The sequence below is a fragment of the Protopterus annectens genome, chromosome 9.part0 (genome assembly GCF_019279795.1).
Source record: "Protopterus annectens isolate FY-2018-M chromosome 9.part0, PAN1.0, whole genome shotgun sequence".
Classification (NCBI taxonomy): domain Eukaryota; kingdom Metazoa; phylum Chordata; order Ceratodontiformes; family Protopteridae; genus Protopterus; species Protopterus annectens.
This window is the reverse complement of record NC_056743.1, coordinates 1,743,999,412-1,744,019,663: the sequence shown is the minus strand read 5'-3', so window position 1 is coordinate 1,744,019,663 and position 20,252 is coordinate 1,743,999,412. Positions and strand designations below refer to the sequence as shown.

The 20,252-nt window shown below is 42.8% G+C and overlaps 1 protein-coding gene across 1 annotated transcript in view; it reads right to left on the bottom strand.

Annotated features, from left to right (window-relative positions):
• YIPF2 (Yip1 domain family member 2) overlaps window positions 1-20,252 on the bottom strand; it is a 297,545-nt gene that overhangs the window by 197,977 nt on the left and 79,316 nt on the right. Inside the window, exon 4 of the mRNA XM_044082337.1 lies at window positions 7,703-7,783. Within this exon, the coding sequence (XP_043938272.1) occupies window positions 7,703-7,783 (81 nt within the window). The remainder of the gene's footprint in view (window positions 1-7,702; window positions 7,784-20,252) is intronic.

Genomic DNA, 20,252 nt, shown 5'->3' with positions numbered 1-20,252 from the left:
AACATTCAGATGTGGACATTGTATTTCTTGTGTTCAAGTCAATCAGCTAAAACAATTTACAAGTTCCAATACAAGTAAAGTATATGACATTAGGGTTTTTGGCAATTGTTCAACTAGCTGGGTTAATTATCTGGCTACATGCCAATGCAAGTCATTTTAAGTTGGTAAAAAGTACAGTTTTGTACCTACCATAAATGTAGATGTTCGAGGATTCCCTTGCTGCAGTCCTGACAATTGGGTATAGTCCGCGTCCCAGTCGGCGCGAATACCAGAGTATAAGGCTGACGTCGGTCATGGCGCCTTAGACTGACGTCAGCACGTCAGGGTACTAATGCGCATGACCGACGTCATTTCCTCAGTCTTTTCTTGCCCCAGATGTCAGAAGACCCAAAAAAGACAAGTCCCAAAAACAACCTGCACCAAAAACATGTACAATATATACAGTAATATATATACAAAAAATATAAGCATGTAAACTCACCTACACAACCACCCTGAAACACAGAGGGGAAGGAGGGAGGGTAAATTGGACTGCAGCAAGGGAATCCTCGAACATCTACATTTATGGTAGGTACAAACTGTACTATGTTCTTCGTCTTCCCTTGCTGCAGTCCTGACAATTGGGTAGAATCCCAAAGCAGAGGTAAGGGAGGCTGGCAAATTATAAAGTAGCAGGAGCTGACAACATGCCTTGTAAAACAGCTGTGGCAAACCAGCTCTAGTCTTAGAGTATATAGGCAGGTGATAATGCCTAGAGAAAGTATGCACTGAACTCCAAGTAGCTGCTTCCAGAATATCCTTAGTTGCCACCCCTTAGAAATGCTGTTGAAGTGGCAGTAGCCCTAGTGGAATGAGGCCTAATCCCAGCTGGAACCTCTTTGCCATGATGGGAATAACAAAATGCAATGCAAAAGCCAATCCACCTAGAAATAGTTTGTTTTGACACAGGCTTGCCCTGTGAACTTAAAGCAAAAGAAACAAATAACTGCTGAGACTGCCTAAAATCTTTAGTCCTGCTCAAATAATAACGCAATTGCCTGTGTACATCTAAAGTGTGCAAAATCTTTTCCCCTTTATTTTGAGGATCTGCAAAAAGTAGGCAAATGAATAGTTTGGTTTAAAGCCACACTAGAAACCACCTTAGGCATAAAGGAAGGATTAGTACGTAACGATACCCTGTCCTTATGGAAAATCAAAAAGGGCTCTACTGCCATAAGGGCCTGCAACTCAGACACCCTTCTTGCAGAAGTAATAGCCAACAGAAAAGCAGTCTTCCATGACAAATATTTCAATTCAGCAGTAGCTGCAGGCTCAAAAGGTTGTAGAGTAAGTTTTCCAACACAAAATTGAGATCCCAAGCAGGAGTAGGAGCTCACGTGGGGTCTTATATTCTTTGCCCCTCTAAGAAACTGCTTGAACAAAGGATGCGAAAACAAAGGTGGGTCACAATCATAGTGAGCTGAAATTGCCGCAGCATGAATCTTTATGGAAGAGAAAGACAAACCCTTGTCCAATAATTCAGTAAGATATTGAAGAGCCACACTCAAATTAGGCTCTGAAATCTCCAAATTCTTTGCTGTACTCCAAAATAAAAATCTCTTCCATTTTTCTGCGTACACTCTCCTAGTACTAGGCCTTCTAGCTTCCATAATCACATTTAAAACTTGTTGAGGAAGCTGAGACCTACCATGCTTCAACACAGAATATGCCAAGCTGTGAGATGAAGAGATTGAAGCTTGACATTGAGCAGATGACCGTCCTTCTGAGATAACAGATGAGGAATCAGAGGTAAAGGCCATGGAGGCTTCTTTACAAGACTCCTTAGAAGTGGGTACCAGTGTTGCCGAGGCCAATCTGGAGCTATCAAAATCATCCTTGGCCTGTCCTGTCTGACCTTTAGTAATACCTTTGGAAGAAGAGGTAGAGGTGGAAAGGCATAGACATGAAGGTTTTTCCAACTGAAAGACAGAGCATCCACTTTCCAAGCTGTGTGATGAAACCCCTTTGTGCAATACTTTGGCAGCTGGTGGTTTAGTGGAGAAGCGAACAGATCTATGTCTGGAGTTCCCCATGACACTGTCAATTTCTGAAATACATGAAGATCCAGTTTCCACTCGTGGGGATCCATGATTTGTCTGCTTAATACATCTGCTAGGGAGTTCTGTGCTCCTGGCAGAAACCTTGCCTGAAGAGTCAGTTGCAGGCTTAACGCAGTCTCCCATAAAATCATTGCTTGCCTGCATAGAGGATAAGAATGTGTTCCCCCTTGCTTGTTGATGTACCACATGACAGTTGTGTTGTCTGTCAGAATCAACACCTGCCCTGGAAGAAGTAACTCCTTGAACGCCATCAATGCAAACTGGACTGCTAACATCTCCTTCATGTTGATATGTAGATGCTGTAGTCTGGCAGGCCACTGTCTTGTATCCACTTTCCATTTAGATGAGCTCCCCAAGCAGTGTCCGAGGCATCTGTCGTTAAAATCTGACTCGCCTCTGGCCGGGTCACAGAGAGTCCCTTGTTTAGGTGACATTCCTGAGCCCACCACAAGAATTCCTTTTGAAGGCAAGGTATTATTTGAATGACAGTGTCCAAATCTTGGCAGTGCTGTGTCCATACATTTTTGAGATACCATTGCAGCTTCCTCATATGCAGTTTGGCATTGGGAAGCACCAGAATACAAGATGCCATGAACCCTAATGCTTGAAGGACTGTCCTTGCAGTCAGCACGGACTGATGAGATAGTTGATGGAAGTAAAGTGACAGACTCTTTTGTTTGTCCGGGGTTAAAAGGCCATCTGGGCTGCTGTATTCAGTCTCACACCCAGAAAGCACATGTCTTGAGAGGGTACTAGACTGGACTTTATTTCGTTCACAGAATACCCTAGGCATCTTAGCACTGCTATGACATATTCCAGATGCTGTAGAAGGTGTTCCTTTCCTTGAGCCAGAATCAGGCAGTCGTCCAAGTAAGGATAAATTTGAATGCCTTGAAGCCTGCAGTAAGCTATCACTGGAGCCAGAACCTTTGTGAATACTCTGCGGCCAGTAGATAAGCCAAAGGGCAATGCAGAGAACTGATAATGAAAATCTCCAGTTCGAAACCGCAGATACTTTCTGCAACTTAGCCTTATGGGCACATGAAGGTAAGCTTCCTTGAGATCCAAAGTTACCATCCAGTGATCCTTGCCCAGCAGAGGTAACAGTTGCTGTAACGTCAACATCTTGAACTTGGGAATGTCCAGATAAGTGTTGAGGATAGATAAATCCAAAATTGGTCTCCATGTGTTCCCCTTCTTTGGTACTAGGAACAGGCGAGTATAAAATCAAGCCCTTTCTGACACAGGGACTGGCTGAATAGCCCCTATCTGGAGTAACTGAGAAACTTGCTTGTAAGCCTCTTTTCTTTGTGGAGGAGGAACATCTGGCATGCCTTTGAAAGGGGCATTGTGTGGAAATAAAATCTGTACCGTGATGAATGATATCCAGCACCCATCTGTCTTGAGTGATTAAATCCCAATTTTCTTTGAAAAGAGACAATCTTCCTCCCAAAGGAGCTGCCAGACGAGAGTCCACTGGCAGCTGAAAAGGCAGGTCATTGGTTCTGCTTACGAAAGGACTGACCCTGCCCTCACCAGAAGTCTGAGCAGGTGAACTGTCTGATCTAGGCCTAAGCAGAACCTTGAGCCCTGCCCCTACCACGTCTAGACCTACCCCTAGACTGGGAACCATAAGCAGGATATGTCCACCCCTTAGCAGGCCAATTTCTACTAAACTTCGGAGGCTGCACCTGCAAAAATCTTTAACAGTCTGCATAGACTTAGCTTTGTCCTCCATTTTCTTTAAAACTGCTTCCACAGGCGGTCCAAACAACACATCAGACTGTAAAGGAGCATCCAAAATCCTGGTCTTAACATGCTCAGCTAAATTCTGATCCTTCAACCATGCATGTCTGCGAAGAACAGAACTAGTAGCAGCCACCCTCGAGGAGGCCTGAACAGCATCAAAACCACACTGCAAAGAATGCTTACCCACTTGTTCAGACACATGAACCAAATCCAGCAATTCTTTACACTCAATACCTTCCGCCAAAGCATCCACCTTAGATTTCAATTGTGAAAGGAGATAATTCTGATATTTCAGCATATGAAATTGACAATTCAACGCCCTCATGGCTAGAGTGGAAGAAGTATATACTTTCTTACCCCACCTATCCAAAGCCCTTGCCTCTTTATCAGAGGGTACAGGATTTTTAACCACAGAAGCTTTAACACCTTTAGGCCCCTGAGAAACAGTTTCTGGGTCCGCCCTGGGACTCTTAAACAAATACTTATGAGCTTCGGGCACCCTATAATACCTATCAGGCTTAACAGGAGCAGGAGGCAAGGAATCAGGGTTTAGAGAAGCCTCTGCAAAAACATCCTCCACCACATTCAACACAGGAGGAATAGCTAAAGGCCTATGCTGGGGCAAAAACAAGAATTCCCTAAGCCTTTTTCTGGAGTCAGAGTAATCTTGGCCTTCCCATTTAAAGTGCTCCCTCATGGAGTGAAGAGTCTCTGAAAATGAAAAATCCTCAGGAGGAGAAGCTGAAGGAGTGGAATCATCCACATCAGAATCAGAATAAGTAGGAAACTCTTGCAAGTCTTCCACAGAAGACTCTGAAGCCTGTGAACACTGTTCAAAACTATCAAACTCTTGTTCCACCCTAGGCCTCTTATCAGGTGGGGGCATAGAACCTCTAATCAAAGTAATCAAATCTTCTGCCATTTTAAGCATATGTTTCTTAGGCACAGAGCCCGAAATGCTAGGAGAAGCCCCTACAGAAGCTGAACTTGGCCTTCCTCTAAAAGAAGCTTTGGCAACAGAAGGAGAGGCCCTAACTACCTTGGGAAGAGAAGGAAGAACAGTTGCCTGAGAAGCCCCCTCAGCCTGGCCTACCTCCTGAGAGGGCACATCCTGTAACAGTAAAGTATCTGCCTGAGACTCCATAGAGACTGCTGGGAAAACCGCTGGCTCCCGTGAGCCTTCTAAAGGACCGACGGCCGGGACTGCGGTTCCTCACCCTAGACTTCACTGTTTTGTCCTTGCGCTTCTTAGATGAAGCAGGCGTCGGAGCATCCGACGGCATAGTATAATTGCAACGCTTCCCAAACACTAACCTAGCACAATCAAGCCTCCTCTTAATAGTGCGCTTGTTAAATCTAGCACAAGAGCGGCAACCAACAACGTCGTGCTCAGGCCCTAAACAAGGTATACACAATGTATGATAATCCCTATGCGGTATCTGCTTCCCACAAGAAATACAGTTATTCACTTTTTCTGACATCCGGTTAAATACTGAGGCAAGAAAAAACCAAAATGTTCCCCAACGGGGTTACTTAGCCAACTCTGTATTCGGTCTGAAACTCCGGTTTCGGAAAATCTCAGAACGCCAACCTGCACTCGCAAAATTGCTTCTGCATCGGACCATGCGGCAAAAAAGACTGAGGAAATGACGTCGGTCATGCGCATTAGTACCCTGACGTGCTGACGTCAGTCTAAGGCGCCATGACCGACGTCAGCCTTATACTCTGGTATTCGGGCCGACTGGGACGCGGACTATACCCAATTGTCAGGACTGCAGCAAGGGAAGACGAAGAACATCATCACGCTCATTACGAATCAGAATCGGGGAACATCGCAGTGATATTCGTAATCACAAAACATCTAATGCATTATATTTACATACGGTTAAACATCCCAGTGCTAGGTTTATGTTTACTATTATAGACAAAATTACGGGTAACAGGCAAAATCAGACTGGATGGCAAGGTATCTTAAGCCACAAAGAAAGATATTGGATTACACATCTTGGAGCCCTATTTCCTCCTGGTCTCAATGACCATTTATAAATCATGTTATCATGACAGTCAATTTTTGACCATGTAGCCATATACATTGTATTCATGCCATTTATTTTCATACCTAATATAATACCATTATCAACCAATATTTTCTATTATACAGGCAAACATTATTTATTGATTTGTCTTGGTTATTTGGCATTAGGTATGATTATTTGGTTTAAAGAATATTTTTATACTAATATGTGTCCATATATATTCTGCTGTGTTACTTTAAATCTGTTTCAGGAGCCTGATGAGAATGTCTGTTTTTCTATTGGTTCACAATAGTATGTATACTGACGCTGTTTTTGGATTTTGAACATTTTTTTACTCACTGATGAAGGCTGGTGCCGAAACTAGTATGAGTATCATTATTTGAAGCAGGACATTCATGTCCATTTTTTTCGCCTCATATTAAACGGTGAAACTATCTTGCTGGCCCCTTTTTTTGTGTTTGTTCCAAGGTTGGTTGGCCGAGCAGTCGTACGAGCGAGGGCTAGTGTTTGAACTCCACTAGTGACAGGTCTGCTATCGGAGGGGGAGGTGCCTATTTTGACTTTGAGGGTCCTGTCAGTGAACCAGTTGGCCACCCACCTGATGAGAGAGTGATTTACGCCAAGGTGCGTTAGCCTTGTGATAATGCCCGAGTGGGGGACTATGTCAAAGGCCTTGGCCAAGTCAAGGTAAGCTGTATGTACTGACTTTACCTTATCCAGGGCCTTGGTGAAAGTCTCAAAGAAGTCATCCAGGTTCAACAGGCAAGATCTGCCCTTGATGAATCTGAACTGGATGGGATCAAGTGCTCGGAGATTGCCTACGTCCTTGTTTATGAGATCCATAATAATATGCTCCATGGCTTTACAGATCAGACTTGTCAAGCTAATGGGGTGATAAGTTTCCAGGGTCAGCAGTGGCACCACCTTTGTGCAAGGGGATGACAATGGCAGTTCTCCACTCTGCTGGAATTAAGTCTACTTAGGCTGTGGTTGAATAGGGTGCTCAATGGAGAAGCCAGTTCTTCTGGAGATGGTGCAGAATACATCCTGGGATGACATCAAGTCCCATGGAAGCTGTGTTCTTTGCCTTGGATAGGGCCTGTAACACTATCTACAGTGATGTGAGGTGCAGGACAAGTATAGGGGATGTCAAAAGGGCCTTTGGTGGGGACAGGGGGTGAGGTTTGCGCTGAACCTATCTGCTAGCAGATTGACTAAGTCAACAGGATCAGTGTAAGTGATACTGTTAAGTACTAATTCAAAACAAACCTGGGCTTTGCCACGGAGCTTCCTGACGTAACTGAAGACTTTATGGTTTCCCTTTGTTATGGATGCTAGTTTCAATTTATAACTTGCCTTGGAGGTTTTTACTAGTGATCTAATTTGCTTGTTGAGGCCAAGGAGGGAGTTTTTCCAGTTTTGAATTTGTTCCATTTCAAAACTGCTGTAAAAAATGCTCCTTCTTTCAACATGACTAACCGGCTTAAACACTGCATAAAAACAGGTGTCTGCAGCAGTAAGTACATCAGCACTAAGCAACAAAAGAAAGCACTCAGAAAATAAGATATGCAACGCAACTACAGGCCATAATAAAATAAAAAGTTACAGATGTCCCCAGAAGCATTACACTCCTTCCAAAAAATAAGAGCTGGAGACAAGAAATGACACTGCAAACTGATTTCTACAACCACGAGTGCATATCAACTGGAGAACGCTTCCTTCAGTTCTTCAGTAATGCGTCCTATAAATATAAGCTTAGATACAGACATATGGAGAACCAACATAAACAGTGTTATGGCTACTGGAGGAGTAAGTTACCTGATTAGTATCGACATCAAAAAAACTTTGGTAGTACTCAAAGGTCCAGAAACTGGGTTGCTTCTTTTCTGTGCCTAGAAGCTGTGGAGATTTTAAATGCAACAGTTAATATTAGCATTCATTCACCATTACCACTGAATACATTCCACATGACTATTAACATTACTAAATCCAAAATGTGATTATGGTATGTGAAGCAGTCTAGCTAGGTGTGGCACACTCAGTAAACTCTAATATACTCATCACACAGAGGCATATGTCATTAAAAAGAAGTTATGTACTCACCACAACGTTCCATGTTTGTAGTCCATCTCACCCTTCATTCTTACACATGGGTTCGGAGCCGATTCTTGGCTCCGACTTGGCCATTTACAAGCTCAAAGTCTTCTTGTTGGCTCGTGGCTAGGTAGGTATCCCATGGTGCACCAGTACAATCCCCAGATCTTGTTTGCTGCTAACTAAGAGAAATAATAACAAACCATACAGAAAGAACCCAATAATAAAAGGTCTCTAGTGAATAATAATAACAATATTTTTCTGTCTCCAGTTGCTTCCAGGATGGGGGTAGGAGGGTGGGTTCTTAAGAATGAAGGGCGAAATGGACTACAAACATGGAACGTTATGTTGAGTACATAACTTCTTTATGTTCTGTAGTCCTAGCTCGCCTTCATTCTTACACATGAGACAGCATCCCTAGCACCTTATTCTTGCGTGGCTCAAGGAAAAATACTCCTAAGTACTGTGGAACCATACCCCTGAAGGTTAAATCCAATTTGTAATGACTAATAAATGTGTGAGGAGTAGCCCTAGTAGCTGCTGCACAGATATTATCAAGTGGAACCCTTGCTTGAAAGGCTGCAGAGGTAGATTGAGATCTCGCAGAATGAGCCTTAAGTTTGAAAGGTAAAGGCTTACCAACAGAAGCATAAATGTAAGCTATACAGCTAGAGATCCAATTTCATAGGGTCACTTTGGAAACTGGTAGACCTAATCTGGATTAGGGGAAGGAAATAAATTGGTCCGACTTCCTGAATTCCTTAGTCCAATGCAAATAAAAACGTAATCGTCTATGAACATCCAACTGATGAAACCTGTATTCTGCTGCATTGGAATGATTACGGAAAAACACAGGAAGTTCTATGGATTGGTTCCAAGTGCTATAGGAACAGACCTTGGAGACAAAGGATGGATTAGTACGAAGAGATACTCTGTCTTTGGGAAATATCAGATAAGGGGGTTTGACAAACAGTGCTTGTAACTCTGACACTCATCTAGCAGATGTGATTACCACCAGAAACAAATTTTTCCAAGACAGAAATTTCAAAGGCGACGAATGAGAAGGCTCAAAGGGTGGAGACGTTAATATGGACAGCACAAAATTCAAGTCCCATGAAGCAACCAGTTCCTGAAATGGGGTTGTTAACAAAGTGACACCTTTGAGGAAGGTTTTGCACAACCTATGTGACATCAGATTAGAATCTTGTAGGCCTAGATGAAAATTAGAAATCACTGCCAATTGAACCCCGATTGTGATCCCTGGTGGAAAGGTTCAGACAGAAATTCCAAAACCACCGGAATGGAAGCGGTATAAGGGTCAACATTCTTTTTCTCTGCCCAGACAGAAAACCTCCTCCATTTCCTGGAATATAAATTTCCTAGTGGATGACTTATAAGGACGTAAGGATATGAGTCACAGAGGGTAAGAAGTCGTGAAGCCTGACTAGGGATGGAACTGGAGCAGCCAAGCTGTCAAATTGAGGGTGTGTAATGTGGGGTGAAGCGAACCTGACATGTGCATCAAGAGATCTGGCACTGGGTCCAGAATCCATGGATCATCTAGGAGATGAGGCCCAAGAAAGGGGAACCAAACCTGTCGAGGCCAGTAAGGAGCAATGAGGATCAGTTTGCTTCCCAGCTGTTTCACTTTCTGAATAACCTTGGATATGAGAGGAAAGGGAGGAAAAGCATAAAGGAGACACAGAGGCCATTTGTGAACAAGTGCGTCTCTCGGGGACTCCCCCAAAGGGGGGAATGAGGGAGAAATAGCTGTTGCATTTGGCATTGACTGGGCTGGCAAAGAGATCACAGCAAGGTTGTCCCCACCTGCGGAAAATCAGCTCCGCTATTTCCTATTTCAGAGACCACTCATGTGACATCAAAATTGCCCAGATGAGTTTGTTGGCTATCATGTTGGTTGTCCACGGGATGTGTGTCGTCACCAGAAAGCACTGGGAAGATATCGCCCATTTCCAAACTCGAATGGCCTCTCGACAGAGTGGGTATGATCTGGTTCCGCCTTGTTTGTTGATGTACCATATTAGCGACATGTTGTCTAATTGTATTGCAATCGTCCCAAGAGGAAGAAGGTTGTGAAGTGCTTGCAATGCCAGGAGCACCGCCCTCATCTCTAGAACACCGATATGCAGGTGAGCCTCGTGATCTTGCCATGTGCCTTGGACAGTCCTGCCTAGATAATGCCCCCACCCATCTGTGAGACATCCATGATCACAGTGGCAACGGGTTGGCAAGGGACAAATGGAGTGCCTGCAGGTAACTGGTTGGGTTGAGTCCACCAAATGAGGTCCTTCTTGCAAGAGTCCGTCAGCAGTATGCGATGACTTAAGGGTAGTTGTTGAAAGGACCACTGGGATGACAGGAGCCAATGAAGTATCTGCATGTGTAGTCTGGCTAGCGGCACTAGTAGTATGTTAGAAGCTATGGTCCCCAGAAGCTTCAGAACAGTCTTGGCCTTGATTTTTCGTAGGGGGAGAAGATGGTGAATTTGAAGAACCAGATTCTGTGCCCTTTCTACTGGAAGATGAGCCAACATGGCTACTTCGTCTATTTCTGCGCCTATAAAAATCACAAATTGAGAGGGCAATAAGGCAGATTTTTCCCAATTGATCATAACCCCCAACCGGGCAGCATCCCTGGTCTGAAGAAGTAGATGCCTGGTGGGGGCGGTCAGGAGCCAGTCGTCCAGATATGGAAACACCTGGAATCCTCGACGTCTCAGGCGAGCTCTCACTACTGCCATACACTTGGTTAAACACCCTGGGGGCTGTGGTGAGACCAAAGGGCAGAGCGCGAAATTGGTAGTGACTGGCTCCCAGCCGGAAGCGTAGATGACTCCTCGACACCCTGTCCATTTTTATGTGGTAGTAAGCGTCTTAGAGGTCTATTGAGCAAATCCAAGTGTCTTTCCCTAGTAATGGGAGTATAGACTGCAGTGTCACCATCTGGAACTTGTCCTTCTTTATGGATTCATTTAATTTACTGAGGTCCAAGATGGGCCTCCAGTCCCCTGTATGTTTTGGCACTAAAAAGAATCTGGAGTAAGTTCCGAATCCTATTTGGTCTGCAGGGACGGTTTGGGGGACTCTTTCCACCAGCAACTTGTTGACCTCCACAGTTGCCTGATCCCTGTGATTGGGTGGAACATCCGGGATCCTCTTGGGAACATGAGGTGGCAGAGAAAAGGGTACGGAATAACCTCTGATGATAATTCTTTGTACCCATCTGTCTTGAATGATACTTAGCCAGGCTTCCAGATACAAAGAAATGTGACCCCCAACCAGCTCCAGAGAAGCACAGTCGGGCTCCACATCAGGAGCACTGGTAGGGCCGACCCCGAAATGAATCATGGCATCCTTGGTTTTGCGGTCCGCCCCTGCCTCTAGGGCGACATCTACCATTTCCTCCTCCTCCTCTGCCTCTGAAGGAGGAGTCACCCTGTGCATCCTGGAAAAACCTCTGGAACTTCTTGAACCACATTTTACCACCCTTCTGATCCTTAGGGTATGGTCTAGAGGGGACGGTAAAACGTATTCCCACGGCAGAGTGAGTTTTCCCTTCCTGCTCGCACCAGGTGAGTGTGTCCTTTAACTTAGGTCCAAACAATGAAGAACCGAAGGGGGCGTTGGTAAAGGTAGACTTGAACGTTTCCACAAAATTACACAAGTGCATCCAGGAATGACACCTTAGGAAAATTCCTGAACCCACTGCTCTGCTCGCTCCATTGGCTGCATACGAGATGAGCCTCATGGACGAGTTGACAAAAGAGTTCAAGGTGGACAACTGGGCAGACACCTTCTCAGGGACTCCCTCAGTGAATGTACCTTGTAGAGTGTCTCCTAACTCCTTAAGGAGATCTCTCTGAAGTCTTATGAAGTGCGTAAAGTAGTTCAGCGATCTAAGAGTAAATTCCGCTAATGAAAAGATACGCTTCCCATATCTGTCCATCGTTTGATATTCTTTATTCGGCGGATGGAAGTCTCCGCTAGCTCCTTCTTAGTGGCCACCGCCACCACCATGGCATCTACGGGAACACCCTTTGACAAATATTCCTTCTCCTTGGGAGCTGATAGAAATTTATTTGGTCTCCTGGGGACTGGCTCCATGGCATCAGGAGTATCCCACACCTTCCGACTAATAAGCGCTAACAGTTCGTCAAAAGGTGGAGACACCCAAGAGGCTGAAGGTTGAGACCCGAAAGCCTTCAGGTACACAGACTAATCAGAATGGGTGACAGTGGGCCAGCCGCACCTCTGCTTAAGGATTTCCAGGATGTCTACAAAGGAGACATCATCAGAGGACAACTTGGAGGTCCCTTCTGACTCCTCGAGGTCTGTATCCGAGGTAAGAGACTTGTCCTGGGAGTCTACATGCTTCCTCTTGCATGTTCTCTTCTGGGGGGGCTCCTCGGAAGGATATTCCGGGGAGGTCTCAAAAGAATGGGGGCCACCAGCCGGTGGCTCCTGAGGCTGCAGGTCTCTGCTGTCCAAAGAAGGAGTAGGAGCCGAGACAGAAGTAGGTGCCCTGGGGGTTAAGAGTGTCGTTACCCCTGGTAGGAGTTGATGATCAAGGACAGCACATTCCTCATCATCTCGAATCCCAACCTCTCTGGCTCTGAAGACCTCCCCAACTCAGAGGAGACCGAGGATGCCATCGGCTCAGAGATAGATATAGGGTCCGTGTTCATCCTAGCCGACGCGCCGAGAGGAAGGCTTGGAATCGAAGAGGTTCGGTTCCAGGAGTCCCTTGTCAGAACTGACGGGGAGCTTCGGCTCCTAGACACCACGGACGGCACCGAGTGTGTCAGAGCAGAACTCGCTCCGAAACAACCTCAGGGGGAGCTGGAACCGAGGGTTCCACCAGTGGTACCAAACACTCCAGCTCTGAAAGACCAGCACGGTTCAGAGGAGGAATCACCGAAGGGGTAACAGATTCAAGTGGCCCCGGAACCGACTGGGTCGGAGCCAACAACATTTTACTTAAGGCAGATTACTTCAGGAGTCTCAGCACTACTCTCTTCACATCTTCTATCGATAAGCTCCTGGAAGACACTGTGGGAGAACGGACTCTCTGCAATATGGGTGACCTTAATGTAAGGGAGACTGATAAAGGATCCGTAGACCGGCTCTGATGTATACTCTCAGTGGTCGGCTCCAAACTACCTGGTGCCGACATTGTAGCAACAGTAATAGTAGTAGTAGTAGTAGTAGTAGTAGTAGAACCCTCGATCGGTTCCGAACTCAGTGGAGCCAAGGAGGCAGTAGGTTTGTCAGATTTGGCAATTTTGAGAGGTGGCTCCGATGCACCAGCCGGTGCCGGGGAGAGCCTCTTAGAAGATTTGGATTTCTCCTTTTTAGATCCAAGAGACCTAGAAAAGGAGGAAGAGCTAGCCAGATCTTCCTCAAAAGAGGGCTTTAGAAGACCTTTTAATATGAGCTTATTTTTCCTCTCCTGCAACACCCTGGCACTAAAACAGTGACAAAATAAGCACGTTTCCTGTAGGTGGATGGCCCCAAGACAGTATACGCAGTTACTGTGGCCATCCGTTACAGACATCTTCTGTGAGCATTTCACACACTTTTTAAAGCCAGATGGCTTAAGATCCTTGACCTCCTTAGACATCTCACAGAAGATTGCAATCAGACACACAGAGAAGAAAGGGAAAGTGGGAGGACTAGGTCCTCTAACTTAAATGGGCCTAGCTCTTAAAGTACTAACAAAGACACAACCACAAGGACTAGGTCCTCCGACTTAAACGGGCCTAGCCCTTAAAGTATCAACAAAGACACAACCACGAGGACTAGGTCCTCTAACTTAAACGGGCCTAGCCCTGGTAGAGAAAAAAAAAAAGAGGAGGAAAATCTAGGTCCTCTAACTAAAACGAACCTAGAGGAAAAGGTACAAAAGCCAAGTCAAGAGTCTTGCACACACTCAAGAAGAAATACAATGTTTAATAATTGAAATAAAGAGAATGAAGGTCAAAACAAAACCCTGTTCTGGATGCAAATACCAATATAACTACAAATATCAACAAGCGGAAAACTCTGCAAACAAAGCTATTTATTTTAATATAAGTGAAAAACCTATCTAAATATGAGAAAAATGCACACAGTCTAAACTACGCGCAAAGGCGCCTACAACCATTAATATCAACAGTATCAAAACGACGTACATAGATTAATATATATTAACAACCCCAGTGAAGAAACAAACTGGCACACAGGATACCAAAGAGAATGCTAAGGCCAATGGCTAACTGTTCTCAGAGAAACTTAACACAGGAAGCACTCTAGTGAATGCTAACCATCTAGCTACAAATACGACACTAACAACAGCTATATAAGGCTTTCAAAATATAAAAATAGCAGAAATATCCAAAAATTAGAACAAAATGTATTAGACTTAGCCACACCCAAGAAGTAGCACGTCCAAACTAGTCGACGCGGCAAACGAGATCTGGGGATTGTACTGGTGCACCATGGGATACCTACCTAGCCACAAGCCAACTAGAAGACTTTGAGCTTGTAAATAGGCCGAGTCGGAGACGAGGATCGGCTCCAAACCCATGTGTAAGAATGAAGGCGAGATGGGACTACAGAACATCTCTTGTTTTCAGCAAAACATCCCCCCTACACACACACACACACACACACACACACACACACACACACACACACACACACACACACACCTGCTCAAAGACTATGCTGTGTATATGACACATACACTCTGGCATGGGAAATGAAGGGAAGGATTCTGTCACAGGGTCATAGATACTCACTAGACTACTGAACCATTATGATAATCATAAACCTAACCATGTACTCCAAAGAGACTTATTAACCCTAGTGCTATAAATACAATTAACATAGAACCATTTGTATTTTAAGTATGAATAGTCAGAGCATGACAAACATCTACATGTGATCCTATCCAGAAGAGACAAAGGTGCTAATTCAGGGGTGAACTTGCAATTTCCCATTATGCTTGAATACAGTAAGAGACAAAATTTGCTTTATGCAGGGAGGATAATGATTCTAAAAAAGTGGTATTATCTGTGAAACAGATCTACTCTCCAATATATTTTAGTTAAGTTGCAAAAGAGATTAACATCTCTTGAGCAGGTGTTTCTGCCACTACTGGGTCTTCTGATATGCAACAAGTCTGAAAGGCAGGGGTCGGTACAGATCTGTAAAGGAGGTAGAGATCACCCCTCAGTAGTCTGTGCAATATGGAGAGAGGGACAAGGCTTTGACATTGTCAGTGTAGCTTTTTGATACAGGTCCTTCATTTTCTTGCTGAGAAAGTGCTTTGGTTGTTCAAGTTGTGCCAGCTATCTGAACAAGTACATACAGCAGGGGACATCATACTTCATGATCAGCCTAATAAGTGCAGAATACTGGGGAATAATCACCTCCCTGAACCTGACTAACAAGACTGTCCTACAATAGTGGATACATGATCGAAGGACAGCTCATTGTCTACTTAGATTCACAGGTCCTTAACTCATGATCAATTTTCAAGGGTGTGTTGCTGATGTGATATTTGCAGGGGATATCATGCTTACCAAAGGATTCTATTATACTTTTTTGACATTTAGTTTTAAGCCATGGTTTTGACACCAACTATATGTTTTTGGAAGCCCCCCCCCCAAAGGATCTTGGTGTCTTTTGGAGAATTTATAATGGTACCAAGTTTGCATTTGTCTGCAAACTTGGTCAGCTATAACACCTTAACATTAGCTTTAACCTCCAAGAAGTAAATCTCAAATAGGAGTGGCCCGCGGACGGAACCCTGAGGTACACCACTAGTGATAGGTCTTTTGGATTCAGTACAGCCCCATCACTCTAATTTATTGGGTTCTATTTGTAAGCCAGTTGGTTATCCAATGACTTACAAAGGGATTTATATTTAGCTGTGTGAGCTTGTCAACTCCACCCGAGTGTGGGATGGTGTTGAATGCTTCTGTGATGTCTAGATATGTATTGTGTACACATTTTCCCTCATCCCATGCTTCTGTAATCTTTTCATAGAAGTCAACCACATTAAGGAAGCAGGATCTGCCCTTGACAAAACCAAACTGGCATGGGTTGAGAGTTTACAGGTTGCTTTTTTCCTTTTAATGCCACAATCATCTTATCCATAGTTTTACAGATGAGGTTGGTCAGGCTTATTGGTCTATAATTCCCCAAGTCAGTTAATGTCCTACTTTTATGCAGGGGGTGGCTGTTACACTCTTCCACTCATTACACATAACCCACCTTTGAAGGCTGATATAAATAGCTTCTACAGGGCAGTTGAGGTGTCATGCTGACCAGGAGGCAGCCTGGTATGTTATCCAGCCCCATAGAAGCAATGTTCATGGCCTTGGATACTGTTTTGAGGAGTTGATCCTGGGAGACTGCAGGGAATATGTGGATGCTGGTATGTGTTTTGGGATGTGGTAGGCTGAAGAGGAGCTAAATTTATCTGTTAGTAGATTGGCTATGTCCTTTGGGTCACAATATGGGATTATTGTTTACCATTATCTCTGCACAGTTTTGAGAATGGTTTCTGAGGTTCCTAACATAGCTGAAGAAGGTTTTATTATTGTAATTTGCCAAGGAGACTTTTTTTGTTTGTAAGCAGCTTTGTTACATTATCACACAAGACATAGACAAACATACATCAAGAGAAAATAAAACAAACCACATTAACATGTTTTCAATTAACATACATTATAAATCACATATCTCATCTTTCCTTGTAGCTATCATTAGTCCAATGTTACATAACTTGCAGAATTCCTGCCTTCCTCTTCCTGGACATTAATCTGCATGTCCTGTTCAAACAATTTCCAACTATTTCTATGCAATTTGGTCCTTCTTTTCTAAATATCCCTCGTCTAGTTCTTTTAACTCTTTTATAAAATTTTAGTACTTCAAATGCAGTTGGTTTAGGAGTCGACTTCCATTTTCTAATTGCTTTTTTTGGCAACCAACAAAATTAAACTTAATAAGGCCTTCCTATGTCTAGGCAATTCAGATCCTATGTCCCAACTCAAAGGGATCATTTGCTTAACTTACAGTCATTTGCTACCCCAAATATTTCTGGCAGTACTCTGCAGAGAATGTTTAAAATCTGCCAACTTATTATACTCCCAAAATATATGTTCCCCAGTTACTTCTTTCTTTCCCATCACACCCACCAACATTTGCTAGCCACCGGAGGAAAAATTCTTTGACGTCTGCTTTGGATATAAAAATACCTATGCAAACACTTCAAAAGCAAAGATCCTAAACCTTCTGGACTTTGTTTCATACTTGGGAGCCATACATATATCCTCCCACTGTTCTCTTGTAAATTGTTTTTCCAGTTTCTCTTCCCAACATTTTCTAACCTTCTGTGATTAATTCTTATACTTATCATTCAATATGTCCTATTAAATATCCCTTTTTTTAAGAGCAGCTTCTGCTCTAGATTAAACTAAAAACTCTACCAGGGCACATATTTCACTTGACATCCTCCTATCCATTTCTCTTTGCCTATACTCTGATATCAGTCACTGGTATGGAAGGCAGTCTCTAGCCTGCAGGCCAAACATCTTCTTGGCCTCCTCCCACTCCATTACTCTTCCCTCTCCATTTATTTACTCCCAATACCTTGGTTCTTTTGCCAGTTTTCTCCAGTAAATTCCATCCCAGTTGAATATTTTCTGTACTTCTACTTCCAGATATCCCACCTGGCAAAATATTATTTTTCCATTCTCATGTTGGTTTAGTTCTCAGAATACTTTGTTACTTTATGAATATAACATTCTGCATGGTTATTCTCCTTAATGGTCTGCATCCAAAATCCCACGCTCTGTATTTCTTGAATTTCCCCCTTGCTTCATAATCACCCCTTTCTATTTTGAAGAAGAACCTTCTGCTTGTGTTTTGTATAGGAACCTTAAACGTGTAGCTCTAAAATATCCCTTTAAATCAAATAATCATAAACCACTATATTCTGTTGTAAGGAGCAACTTATCAGACTTAACTCTGGCCCCAGTCCCCTCCCAGATAAATTCTTTCAACTATTTATTAATTATTGTCCAAAACTTCTCTTCAGGTTGATAAAAATACCATTGACCCATAAAGGGAGTAAAACATTTTGATTGCTTGTATCTTACTATCAATATCCATAAAAAAGAGCTTCCAGTTTCTCAGTTTTTGTATTATATTTTGTTTAGTCACTTTCCACATATCCTTAGCTGCAATAACAGAAGCCTTTTTAATCTATACTCCTAAATACTTCATCTTATCACGTCCCCATAAATATGGGTATTGCTGAACCAATTCATATATGGATACATATCCCCAAAAGGCTTAAACCGTCTAAAAATGTCCTACAACAATGAGATGTCCTTTTCTGGATTAATCAGTTACAAACTAGTATCATCTGCAAATAAAGCTAACTTTTCTTGATTACCATGCCAATTATATCCTTACATTTCCATGTCCATTATTTTACTTGCCAATGACTCCAAATGTAAAGCAAACAAGGGGGAAAGAGCACACCTCTGCCTGTTTCAACAGCTTATCAGAGAAGAACCTCCCACTTAAATTCATGCCTCCAGTCATTCATAAATATGCTCTTAATTAACCATATCATTGTATCACCACGCATACAATCCTAGCTTTCTCTATCAAATGCTATCTGCATCAACACTAACAGCAGAAGTATTTCCTTACATTCTACTTCCTTCCAGATCATCATTGCTCTATTAATATTGTCAAATGCTTGCCTCTATTCCAGAAAACCACACTGTTCCATAACAATCAATTTTGGCAACACCTTTGCCTTCTTTTAGCTAGTACTGACAAACACTTTATAATCATGGTTTAAAACTGAAATGGGTTTATATGAAGCTGGGTCTGATGGGTCTTTACCGTCTTTTGGCAATATATCCCCTCCTTTTGAAATAATATTAAATAACATTTTTCAGATCTTTATCATTTTCTTCCCTCCTAACTTCCAAAGGAATACCAGCTGTTCCAGGAGACTTTCCTGATGACTGACTTTACATAATTGTTTTTATCTCATCTGCTCCTATCTTAACCATTAGTTGTTGAATCTCATCTACTTCTAACCTTGGGAAAAATTAAGTCTTCCATATTTCCATGTGTGCTCTTTCTTGACTTACACATTTTTCTGCTTTATACAAATTTTCATAAAATGTGTGAAATATCACTAATACCTGTACAGGATCTCTGGTATTTTTCTTGTTACTAACTCCCTAAGTTTGGCAATAACCCTTTTTAGTTTCTGTTGCCCAAGTTGTTATGCTAAAGGTTTTGAGCTTTGGAGTTATTAAAAATAGCTGTTTAACAGCAATCTTTCTAAACTTACACAAATTATCCAGATACTACCTCTCATTAGTACTCTGTATTTGTGCTTCTTCTTGTTCTGCGAGATTCCCCTTATTCCGCAATACTTTAATTCTTAATTACTTCTTAACCATCTGTCTTTTATTTCTACCCCATTTTGAAACCTCATTTTCATTTTATCCCACTCAGTAGCTACAATGTCTGAAGATATTTCTATCTCCCCTAATAACGCTCTAATAATTTCCATACCCATTCCTTAAATTCCTCTCTTTTTAACAGGTAGGTGGGAAAGTGCCGGTGTCACATTTTTACTTTACCCTACATTTTTCATCTGTTTTTTTATTGCTGCATGATCTGAAATATTTACTGGCCATGTGTTAAGGCTTTCAAACAAATGCACATTCCCTATGAATGATAATTTCTATCTAGTGTAGCCCAGTTATGATACCTTGGTGAATAATATGTAAATCCTGCCAGAGATCCTACTGTTGAATTCACCAAATATTTTCACACATTTTTTTTCGGAAATCTACTCTCTTTTATTGCATTTTCCCTTCTGGTCCCCCTCCTACATCCTCATTATTGCAAATTAATCTCCAATCCCCACCTATAAGTAATATTCCTTGCTGACTGCTGATTATTTTTCCCAATTTTTTTTAAACTCCACAATAGTAATTTTTGCTGGAATATAAATATATGCCAACATAACTCTCCTTCCTTGCCAATAGCCTCTTATCGCCACAAATCTACTTTTGTCTTTTTCCCCCATTTCTTTCACTATTGCAGGCCCCTAAGAAATTAGTGTAATTACTCCTCTTTTCTTTTGTCCCTGACATTCTGCTGAATACCCATCCTGAAATCCTTTGATTATCAAATTTACATGCTCATTTATTATCAAATGAGTCTCC